At 38.2% G+C, this 12998-nt stretch overlaps 1 protein-coding gene across 1 annotated transcript; it reads right to left on the reverse strand.

Annotated features, from left to right (window-relative positions):
- Positions 1 to 7548: 7548 nt before the first annotated feature.
- Positions 7549 to 9883, reverse strand: LOC144357532 (refilin-B-like). The gene is made up of 2 exons (XM_078011670.2): positions 9754 to 9883; positions 7549 to 8283 (listed from the first exon to the last, which is right to left on the reverse strand). Exon 2 carries the CDS (start codon positions 8254 to 8256, stop codon positions 7807 to 7809), a length of 450 nt encoding a protein of 149 aa, XP_077867796.1. The 5' UTR covers positions 8257 to 8283; positions 9754 to 9883; the 3' UTR covers positions 7549 to 7806.
- Between the last annotated feature and the right edge of the window lie 3115 nt (positions 9884 to 12998).

Genomic DNA, 12998 nt, shown 5'->3' on the forward strand with positions numbered 1-12998 from the left:
AGTAAAAATGTTACCAAATATACTGAGCAAGGATATTGCTCTATAATTCCCCGGGTCACCGGCGGACCCTTTTTTATATATTGGAATGACAATTGCTCTTGGCCAGACGTTTGGGATTTTTTCTTGATTCAAATATTTGGTTAAAAATGATGTTTAAAAATGGGGCCAAGGTAGGAAAAGAGTTTTTAAAGAATTCGCCAATCGGCTCCTACAAGACACGCTACTTGACACGTCTTTGCATGAAAACAATTACAGTTATCCAGAATGGACGTGTAAGCATTTTTATTTTAAAGGGCGGTAGTCGTTTCGCCACGCATGCGCAAGATATATGGGTCTCGTATAATAAATCAAACAGAACCCTGAGCAATAATATATTCTTCTTCGCTGAAAAAGAAATTGCCATTGTTGAGCAAGTCAATTACCTGGGTATTAATATAAGTGCTAATGGCAAACATAAAGAGGGTATCAATAATTTAAAAAATAAAGGGATGAAAGCTCTCTTTGCTTAGAAATGCAAACTCGGTTATGGCAACACACTAAACATACCCCTCCAACTATCTATATTTGACAAACTGTATATGGTAGTGATGTTTGGGGTGATGAAAGCACAACTAAGTCTGCAATTGAGGATGTCAATCCTTCATTTTGTCGGTTCATCCTTGTCTCTCCAAATTCACACCAAAAATGGATGTTTAAGGTGAGCTAGAAAGGTACCCCATTGACTGTTTTATCAAGAAACAACGACTTAAGTATTTCAACCGAGTAACAAACTCTGATAACACATTATTAAGAGAAGCCTACTTGGTAAATAATGGTTTACAAGTGTAGAAACCCTCATGCAAGATATTGATGTTATTACCATTGTAAACTCAAGTGAAATAATAAATAAGAAAAATTTAGACTTTATTCATTAAAAAATCATTTGAGAACCAATGAATTTTAGACATGCATAATGATAATAGAAAAAAAAACCTTGGCTAAAAACAAACTAAGAACATACAAACTTTTTAAACAAGATTTAAAAATTGAAAATTACCTAATTAATATGCAGAACCATGTTCTTAGAAGGTTAATTGCAAAATTCAGGACAGGCAATCCGTAAAATTGAGAAAGGCAGACATAATAATGTGCCACTGGATAAAAGAATATGTGATATGTGCAGCCAAAATATAATTGAGGATGAGCAACATTTTGTAATGAAATGTCCAGCTTACAGTCATCATAGGGACAAATTATTCCTGACTGCACAAAATAAAGTTCCAAATTTTGATAAAGAAAACAGCCAGAATAAATTCATATTGATTATGGGGAACCATACTCTAGCACCAGCCTTAGCAGTCTTCCTAAAAAACAGCTATGGAACAAAACAGCAACAACTATCAGTGTATTAGGTTACAATTTGTGTTCATTCTATATTCTGTATTTACCATTGGTTGCAAATTGTCTTTATTCATATTTGTTTTTGATTTTTGTAGATTATAGTTTTTTTTAAATTTCTTAGTGTAAGACCTTTTATATCTTTTCCTAAGAATTGTATGCGTCTAATAAAATATTACATATAAACAAAGATGGCAACAGATCAACGACGAATACAAACTAAGACGTTACCAAGCTAGGTATTTTTAGGTGATTGGAAGGTATCGAAGGAGTCACCGGCGGTAATTAGTGCAAGTCGCGCCCAGGTCAAACATCATTGTGATCTCCATTAAAAGAGTGCAATGGATTGTGGGAAAATCAACTTGAATGTTCATCAAAACAAATGTCGAACATGCGTGATGCGATGACTACCGCCCTTTAACGGGTGGTAAATGGCGTGCACTCTGAAAACAATGCGCAACACATGGGTTTTTGATCTGGTCGCATTGGATTGTGGGAAAACACTGTTCATCCAACACAAATCTCACACATGCGTAACATGACGACCATTGCTGGGCGACGGTCCCGTGTACTGAAGAAAATATCGTCGTTGTAGATTGACGAGGTACTACATTAATCACACATAGTCACCGCTTTGTTCAAGAAAATTGGCAATCAGTAACACTGTACACAAAAGAAATCCTCAATAAATGCCAGTCTCCAATACGTGATCTCACTTGAGACTCCTCAGCCGCAAACACTCTGTTCTCTGTATTACGTATACGGATAATCAATTCACGACTACCTCTCTGAAAGTTGACCGTAGATGGCGTTCCCAGCTAAACGATTTGAAGGACCGATACAACCTGCGAAAACGATACACGGGATTTCAAGCGTAATATTTATTTTGTTCTTCAATATTGTCGTCTGTACCTTTTTTTAAAAATAAACTTGTTGTTACAAACTAGTTTATGAATGAAATATTCATGAAATATCAAGACTTTTTACTCAATTCACTGTTTACTTACATTCCGGAGATTATGGCAAGCTTATGCCTAATATGTCTTGGCGTAGAAATGGTTGATCTCGCAAGAATGTGTGTTTCTCGCATATATTCTCGCGGGAATTGGAATGTTTGTCAGTGTCGATGTAATGTATCATACATGACGTGGTATTACTACGCCAAGGCCGTGTCATATGGGTGGTCTTACCTTGAATCTTAGTACTGCAAAGTGATTAAACTGAAGCCTACTCATGAATGCAAATACCCAGAATTTATTCATTTTCCGAGCAATACAAGGACTTAAAAATGTTGGGATCACTAGCTTAATTTTCGAAAAAATTATAGTTGTATTTTAATGGGTAGTGGCCATTTTGGCAGTATAATATCGCTTTTACCATAGGTTCCTGTGTGAATATATTATGCAATATCTCAAATTATAGCCTGGTAAGTTGTTGTTGTCCTCAATTATTCAAAATCTGGGTTTTAAAAAAAATCAACAAATGTTATTTTATGGTGCTATAGAACAATAGCTTTATGATTTTAAACAATATGAGTAGGCTTCCTACATTAACAGAGAAATTGACTACTACAACTATTGCTATTGAAATATTATGGGATAGGTCAAAAACACTTCGGGATCCACCACTCCTGGATTTAGAATTGGTCATTTACTCACGTGTGGTTTAATGGTCAGCCAGTAAGGTGCGCCACCTGGGAGATGACACTCGACGTGGTTGTGCGTCCATTATTTACCGGTGAATATTCTGACGTCACGGTGACTATGCCAGTCATCTCCTTACGCGTAAAGGCAATAATAGTATCATTGTTCCTTTCAGAAAACGAGAGGGTCTACTCTTTTCATAACGACAAGAATGGCTTACTTTCTAGGGCATTTGACTCTTCTGTTAAGCTGATCACATTGCACTGCTTTCTGTTCTTTAATTGCCTGGGCTGTTCAATGTCAAAGCCAAGGAAGCGCGGGAGACCTATAATATTAACACCAAAGTGTCTGGCGGTAAATTTGCCAAGGTCGCCGCTGTGAGATGACCTGTGAACACAGACAGGGTCAACGATGTGCTCTGTAAATGTCTATGTGTGATAGAAAGAACACTGACGGGTTGTGGCGGGTAAACAATGTTAACATAAGCAGCCATGAACAGTAAACAAAAATATATAAATAAAAAAGAAAAGTTGAGAAAATGTTACCGGGCTCGGAGCTAATATATAAAATTTAGTTGGAATACAAAGGATCACATTAAAACATTGAAACACTGTTTGTTTTCGCAATTTAACGTTCGGCGTGTCAAACGATAACGGTGCGACTTGTCCTAGTTCTTATATATTTGTTTACACGAACAAATCACTGCAATTTCAAGCATTTTAAACAAATTTTATGGAATCTATCCTTTGCATTCATGGCAGTAAATCAACCAATGATTCAAATTGAAGACTAAAACCATGCAAAGAAATGGGCGTTACCAAATGTTGTCTACACTCTATGAAAACATCTACTTTGAAGTTGAAAGAAGCGCGAGGATCTTTCAGGATAAATGTTTTACAAAATAACTGTCCATAAAACAAATTCACACCTTCTTGAGACCCGTTGTATTTCCAAAACAACTTCTCACTTGAGATTGTTATTTTGTTATTGACGCTATAGACATTGGTTTATGCGGTGTGTTCTCTATACAGAGCTGGGCAACAGAGGTAAAGGAGTTGAATAGCCATGATATAAAGCGGTACAATAAATCGTAACATGCTGTGTGTAAATCATACAGTGACATGACGTAAGTCGTCGTCGACCCATGTCCGATGTCGTCCGGGTCTATCAACGGTCATGGAACGGGTGCATAACCAAACCGACCACAACTTGACGCAATAAATACACTATTCAGACTCGGTACGTGCATTCATTTAGTGTCATCGCGGTGACAACTACCGGAGTGGTATGTGTCATATTACATCATATTGTCGTATGCCGTACAAGATTACGTACATAGTCTGTATTCAAGATCCTATATAATAATTTGTCCTCTAATTGGCATGCCTATTGGCCGAAATATAATAAAACAGACATTACATGAAATAGAATAATTACTATTTGTTAATACGATCCACGGACATTTCATGAAATCCGCATAACTCACGAGAAGTTATGTCACAATTTGTTGTTCGCCTATTTTTTCAGCAACAATTTTGAAATCGGACACATTTTTGAAACGCAAACTTAAGTAAAACGGTCGATGACCCACCACAATTTGGTTTTGGATATTACAAAGTACTTTGCTATTAAGGGTATACATAAGAACCAAAATATGAACACGAGTTTTGAATAAACACACCCACCTGTAACAAACATCGGATACAAATGTGAAAATAACCTTGATTTTATTCCGAAATCCTTAACAATTACATATAGAAATCCGCAACATTGTCATACAAGTAAAATATTTAAACGATTACAAAATAATTTGAATCGTTTACACACGCAGCTCCAATGCCCCTGAGAATAAGAAGTGTAAAATGCATCCCACAGAAATGATTATTTAATGAATAATTAAAGAAAATTGTTAAAATTCACAAGACTGCTATTTTTGTCCCGTGACACTTAAACAAATAAACGACATATTTTGATACAAAAGGACGCGGAATTTCGTCATCACAACACCCAACCACCCAAACAAAAAATGATAAATTGAAAACAAATGTAAAGTTCTCGTGCAGTTAGTGGAATTCAGTAAATCTACTAACTTTTATTATCTAAAGGGGCATTCATATTTGCTTGTGTTAACATTTTCACTATCCTGGGGAGTTTCCCGTATTTGAAGGTGTAGTGTATAGTTTAGACACAATTTATATTTTTGTCACAAAACTGTAAAATCCATGTTCAATTCCAATTCCAAACTAATTTTGTATTGTCATTTAGAATGCAGACCTTCAAAAAGTCTTTGTACGGTTGAGACACTTCCGTGGCTCTGCGTTTTCCTATACAGACGAGACGTGCATGCAGAGTTTCACGCTAAGTAGAAAATGAGTCACAAGTTCAACTGACTTCCAATATTAATATCCATCAGATTAATAAGTTCAACCGCTTGTGTTGTCTGGTGATTAATTTCAGTATTACTCGCCATGACTGTATTTTCGATGTAATTGTTATAGAAAATGTAACCCACTTTAACCTACTCAAATATTTAAAAGATTAAACTGAATTAAATATGCACAAAAACAGAAGATTGACAAGTATGCCATAAAACCCAGGGTACACAATTTAATCTTAACATCCGGGTATTTGTCGTCGCATAGATACCGCATATAGCAGAAGCTCTTTGGATATAACACTGGATATAAAACTCAGTTAGGTATTTCATTTAGGACCAAATAATCTCCTGCAATTTTTAAAACTATTTAAAAACATAAATAATTCGTCAGAGCACTAACAAATGTAATTTCAATTTTTACGCTACATTGTGCCGCCCATTAACACATTTGGTAGACACAGGTGACTGAACCCGGGTATATACACACAGCTGGGGTACGGGATATTATTTTTTTCAACCGGATCTACGCACACTGCGATTACACATATGTATATATAACATACATAACAGTGTTATAAACTCCAAAATTATTCACGGGTACGATATTTGAGGGGAATTGCCGGCAATTACGTAGCTTTTTTTAACTGACAATAATTTGTGCTGCGTGTGTTTCGGATCTATACACCATTGTCGCGGAGTATAATGCCACCAGTACGAAGTTGTTTTTTGGGTGGGTGAGTGGTCGAAAACTGAATACCGTCACGTAATAGAAACAAATATCGACATCAGAATTCGGTTCATGGTGAGCAGAATTACATCTTTAATATAAGACTAGTTGTATTTAACCCGGAGGTCGGGCGTTTCCATAGGAACAACGAAAGAGTGCACGAGACGATGTGCACTTTAAGATCCTGCCAGGAGAACGTCGGTTTCAGTGACAGAAACAGGAGTAAGCGAATACTCCATTTAACGTAAACATTAGTATAGCCTGGAGGTAGTTACACAGCGTCTGTGGCCTAGTCTGTAGCATTACGTTAAGACAGAAGTCGAGTGATATCAACTTACACCAAAAATAAAGACAGCGATAATAGCTCAATTTGTACTGACATTGGCATCCATGGAACGCCCGAGAACGGAGACTTGGGTTTTGCCTCCCCCGCCCAAATAATTGAAGAAATTTCGAAAGCATATCTGTAAAAATAGAGATGCAATACGACAGCGCGCATTCCTACAACAACAAAAAATGCAGGGAAAAGTTGGAGTAGGTAGTTTAGATCATGGTTTTGTTTGGAGATTTAATTACGGGCGTTCCAGTATGGCACAAGAGTGCGAGATAAGTATAGGTGACGAGGTCAAGCCCCATGTCCCTTTCCATTCAAAATGGGGACACCTAGAAAGAACGATCATCGATAAAAAACAACAACTCTGACTTCTTGCGAGTGATTCTGTATGCCCAACACGTGCGATATATGACCCCTCATGTGAGGGTGGGAGGTAGGTCCACACCCGGTTCTAGAGACCCAGACTATTCAAACACTATCGGGTATAATAGGACGTGAACAATCACGGCGTCTCGACAAATGATAGACCATCCATGAACAACAATATACAAATAGCTGTATTTCAAATGTCGTGTTCACCAAAACGAATTATATATGAAATATTGCTCGATTGTTAGAGTGCTATCACACTAGCAGATATATCACAACCGTACTGGTTTGTAAAGTACGTGTTATTTACCGCCACCAACAATGTTATTTTTCTTTAAAACAATACATTAGTTGAGATAAACCGGTAAATAAAATCCCAATGTTGTCAGCATCATGGGCTATAGAAACCTATGGCGGTTCTGTGTACATACTAAATATAAACACACTATATCGCAAATGAGCCGTAGACGTAACAGAGCACATAACTATAGAATAAAAAGAACGACCCTTCACTTGTTATGTAAAAAACAGAGAACAATGAGTGACGAATGAAGAGATCGCTTTTGAGTGTACGTTGGAGAAAGTGCAAACTCTGAGAAGAGTTTCGTGCTTGCCAGCCAACGCCCTGCAGCTAAAAATAGAAACGCGGTCTGTCTACAAACATGGGTTCGTCATAATACAGATATACTGGTCCCTAAATAAATAAATGCACAGAATGATATATGTTGTCTTACTGCTATATACTAGTATGTCATAAAGTGTATCTAATGAAGTATTGTGTTCACACATGGTGACCAGATCAAGACGTTACTATATGCACAGACTTCGATTGTCCACACAGTTAAAAAAATTCTATTCACATTATAAAGAGAAACTGTTTAAAATGCATCCATGTGGAATCCAGTGGAAATACAGCTACAGGAACTGGTCCCTGCTTCAACGCGGCGAGTAGCCATGGTAATGTAGAGGGTCGTAAATTTCAGGCGCGGTATAGTATTTTCATGGTAGCGTAATCCTTTGCCTCCAATTCCAAGGCACTTTTGTACCACTTCCTAGTGCCTTCCATGTGATGGTTCACTGTACTCAAGTAACTTATGACGGGGTATTTTGGAAATATGTACACGGTAGACTGGAATCGTCTTCCTTTCATAGAAGGTGTCATAAGTATCTCCGTTTTGTGGTAGCGTGTTCCGTCTTCGCATGCTACAGTTGTGCTGTACGACGTGGGAACCAATTTAGGCGTGCACTGTACGCTCTCTTTGTAACGTTGGTGTTGCTCGTACTTACAGGACTGCCCAAAAGTGTACTCCTCTGATGCCGGTGACTTGGCTAGCGATATGGTCTCACTATACACGTACGGAACAATGTGTCCATTGGTGTGTTCCACCGTGTAGTCACATGGCTGGCCGGGTTTCACACACACAACCATACTGAGAAGTTCACAGGAGGAAGTTTCCTGTAACAAGAATCGAAAAAAAGACAATGTCAACAAAACACTACAAATAAATAATATGGCACTTTTAACACGTGCTTACACCGTGTGGCGGTTTTCCCTACTGTTATTCTCGTGAAATAAAACTGCAGTCTGTTTACGGGACACTTTTTACTGGCGTATTTATTTATTTATTTAGTTAGGAACTAAAATCTAAATCTGCAGATTTCGGCCAAGGGCATACATATAGCCAGCGATATGCCCTTGCATACACACGAATGAATACTAACTCTTTGCATGGTACCAACACGGAGCTACACACCCCATGGTACAATTTATACTGTCGTAAATCGTGTAAGTCATTGCAGGACATAAAAGTGACTGGTTCTACGTCGAGTTAATCATGTATGTGGCCTCGCCCAAAGATACAAACGAGTTTTAGTGCATACCAGTAAAACATAACGACACATGACAATACGTTGCGCTAATACGGATATGTATTATCTGTTATTGAGTCAAGGTATGGTGACCTTTGATAAACAATTAGCCAAATATAGAATGTGAACTTTGACCGCAGGTGTAGCGCAGTAGCAAGTATTTATTGGAGATGTAATATTGATGTGCATAACGACAGGGGATCGTGCATACCTTGACCAAAGTTCCGCTATTTTAAGGGGCCAGCCATTAAAAATTATAGGTGAGTGGGAAAAGTGTGACCAGTGCATTTTTTAAATGCATATTTTTCTTGAACGTGCGAACATTCTTTTTTCTTCTCTGTATCCAGCCTACAATTTGTTCGCAACAAATCCTCCAGCCACCTCCGATTATTTTAAAAGGCCGTTCCCTCGAGGAATATTTCTTGGTTTGAACATGAACAAGCCCTGTGTGTAAAATGCGATATGACGTATCGCTTCTGCTTAGAACACACGTCACAGTGAAGTTCATATTCCGTGAAATTCCCCGATAACATCCAACCCGCCAACTGTTGCTATGGCCTTGGTTAGATTACGTAACAGCGATTAAAAGAAACACGTTACAATACAACAAAACGAGAAATGCAGTTTGAAAACGATTTTGACGAAAACGCGGAAGTTCCCCGCCACTGAATTGGCCTTAATAGTTTCAACAGTGGGGTAATCAAGCGTGTAGTGTCTTTTACAGAAAACGCAGGACGGCATGATTGCCAGCGAGCTTGATGTGTTTGGAAAGGCTGCATTGCATGGACGCTGTTTGAATACTGACAATACACTCAAGGTTTCTGAGGCAATTGCCAGGAATTAAAATAGCGGCACAAATGGATTTGAAACGACACACTGCAATGATAATGATAACTGCTGTTAACTGAGTGAAAAGACACCCATGACCCGATACCATGGTCTCCAAAGGTGGTGGGTGGGTGCAGGCAAAACGTAAGTCCACCGGTGCCGAACTAAACATACAATTTTACAACGATCACATCGTGGCACCTACACTAGCGATACATAATCTACAAACCTTATAATCGGAGTCTCTACGCTGTCTCGATGTGCGCCCGCACGATAAATTCGGTGTTCCCTATGTCGACTATTCGTCACTACTGACTCACTCACTGACCAGGTATAAGAGCTCTCAATGTAAGGTGATCGTTTGTTAGGTATAAATATCTACCCGCCGGTGTCACGTGACATGGTCATGTGATGTACACCGCCAACGCCTGTGTAGATGAATATGGGGATGTCCGTTTCATTTCCGCTTAATATTTACAAACTGACAGAAAATACGAGGTTATATATCTTCTGAAACTAACTAAATATAATAAAAATATATTCCCTCCTTAAACGAATTATGATTTAAAACATTAATAAAATAAATATCGGCTTATAATATGAGCCGACTGCCATTATCACTGATGTTTTGATGAAATAGAAAAGACAGATTTGAGTCGACTGTTTGCAGATCAACGTAGGCAGCTAAACAGGCATTAACTGCACGGATCGGCAGTCAAGTCATCGTAGCTAGGCTGCTACACATCCATCCATCCATGCCTGCTGGGCACTGCATGCTTTCACGCCTACGCCGTGGACTGAGTAAACCACTGACCGGATGTGTGAAGTTCGCGTGAATCACTGTGTATTCGAGTAATACCTGGACTTCTGTAAACCACAGGACTGTGTGTAAACTACTTTATTTTCGCTGAAAGGATGAATCAGTGGAAATATATTTTTTCTATATCTTACATTCAACTCATCAAAAATCAGTGAAAATAAAGTTCATAAAGCCAATGTCTTTTTAGCGAAAATTAATTCTAGCTAAACAAATATTGAACTGTATTATAGATTGCGTTGTTAGTGTCATGCCCGCACGTGAACTAAAACAATACTGGTACATTACATAATACAACTGATCATGGAACTATAAACCCCTAGTTCCATGAACTGATCAAGACAACTTAAATTTTTGTTAATGTTTGTAATCGGCAGCATTATCACTAACTATAATCAGTTTTTGTGAGGAAAACACAATGTCTGTCATATATTATACTACTGTACCCAGTGGTCCAAAACTTCAAAATTAGCTAATTGTTGTCGTGTGCTGAACGACGCCATCGCTTAGATTCACTACTCAGTAATGTATTGCGCCCTCTGACGGCCACTGCTCGGGTTAATGAGAGGTCGTGACAGCTAGATGAGCGTGTATATTCAATGAGCACGCTTAGTACTTGAAATCATTTTATTTTATTGTCTTATTGTACATGTATTTGAAGCTTCATTGATATGATTGCTAAAATCGTAATCTAGAATAAAAGAAAAAATGCGAACGTCAGTCTGGTTTTACCACCGTGAACCGTAAACGTAAAAATCAACGAGGCCCCAGAGTGGGTATTGCTGATCCAGACAGAGACTGTGCCATTAAAGTTGTTCATTACAATCCACCATTTAGGGTGTTTATTACCAGGCTTTCACCTTTGACATCAACGGAAGATATTCAAAGCTTTGTTAAAAAGTCGCTTAACGTGCAAGTTAACTGCGAAAAACTCAAAACTAAGTTCGACACATAATCTTCATTTCTTATTGAAACCACGCGAGAGTTCTCTTAGCAGATTATGGACCCCACTGTGTGGCCAACTGGAATTCTTATTCGCAAGTATTACTAATAACAATGTCTGTACGAATAGTTTTATTCAACTGTCGTGGAGCAAAATCCTCTATTAACGATATTCACGCTCTCTGTGACTCTCATGACATAGTGTTAATTCAAGAGCACTGGCTTAGTAACTCTGAATTAACACTTCTGGGGAGTATACATAATGGCTTTAATACATGTGGAGTTTCGGCAATGAATGAAGAGACGGGAATCCGCGTGGGACGGCCGTACGGAGGCGTTGCCATCTTGTGGCGCAAATCTCTTGGCAATAAAATTAAAATACGATATTTAAATGATAACAGACTTATTGGCGTGGAACTGCGTACTGAACATAGTCATATACTCATACTGTGTGCATATTTGCCCACTTGTTCAGATGATAATTTTGATGATTTTCTTAGCTATTTGGCTAAAATCTATTGTATTGTTCAGGATTGCAACGCTACGAATGCTATTATTCTAGGATCGCTATTTGGGCGCGAACTTGAACATTTTTGCTCAGAAAATAATATACATGTATATGTTTCGGATATATGTTTCCTTGGTCGTTCCACTGTAAACTTTACATATTACAGCGAGGCTCATGGTAGTACTGGGTGGTTAGATCACTGCCTTAGTACACCCTCTGCTCACAACGCAATTAAGAAAATACGTATTATGAATGATTTTATGTCGTCGGATCACTTTCCTCTCAGCGTTGAGATAGAGTGTGCGGGTCTGACACAATTTGAGCGCCAGCATCGATTTGGAAATTACCATAGAATTGTGACGAAATGGTCTAATGTGACCCAACATCAAATTAGAAGGTACCAATCTAGGACTGCTCAGCTTCTGTGTACCATTAATACATCAAATAACGTACTGAGTTGTCGTGATCCTAATTGTAAAAATCAAGACCATGTGATCGCTCTTAACAGTTATTATGCTGACATTGTTCAATCATTGCGGATAGCGGCTGAGGATACTATACCAACTGTCAAACCTAAACGACATCATGAAATTCCAGGATGGAATGAACAAGTTCGTGACTTTCATAACATTGCTAGGGACGCATTCATGGTATGGGTAAGTAATGGAAGACCTCGTACTGGACCAATATATGAATTGATGCGTAAAACGCGGGCAAAATTTAAGCTAATGATTCGAATGTGTAGACGAAACGATGAACAAGCGAGAGCTGATGCATTAGCTTATAAGTTATCACAGGGGAAATTCAAGACTTTTGGAATTCAGTTAATAATATGACTAACAATGTTGGCCCTATACCATCTACTATAGAGGGTTGTGATGGGCAAACAAGCATTTGCAATATGTGGAAAAAACATTATGAATCGCTTCTTCAGTCTGTAACAAATTGTCAAAACCTAAATCATGTGATATCTGCTATGAATGTCGTGAATTACCACGAAGATATGATGGTCACCTGTAATGAAATCAAAGTAGCCATTAATAAATTGGAAAAGGGAAAATGTATTGGAAAAGACAGACTGTGCTCGGAACATATCATATTTGCGGATCAAATACTGTATGTTCTACTAGCCTTGTGCTTTACTGCATTCTTTGTTCATGGACACCTGCCAGACTATTTTATGGATACAATGATTGTCCCAATTGTT

The sequence above is a fragment of the Saccoglossus kowalevskii genome, chromosome 16, assembly GCF_978046115.1.
Source record: "Saccoglossus kowalevskii chromosome 16, keSacKowa6.1, whole genome shotgun sequence".
In the NCBI taxonomy this organism is placed as follows: Eukaryota; Metazoa; Hemichordata; class Enteropneusta; family Harrimaniidae; genus Saccoglossus; species Saccoglossus kowalevskii.

What these genes read in the sequence shown, in the direction of transcription:
- LOC144357532 (XM_078011670.2), bottom strand. Translation starts at nt 8,256, where the DNA reads ATGGTTGTGTGTGTGAAACCCGGCCAGCCATGTGACTACACGGTGGAA.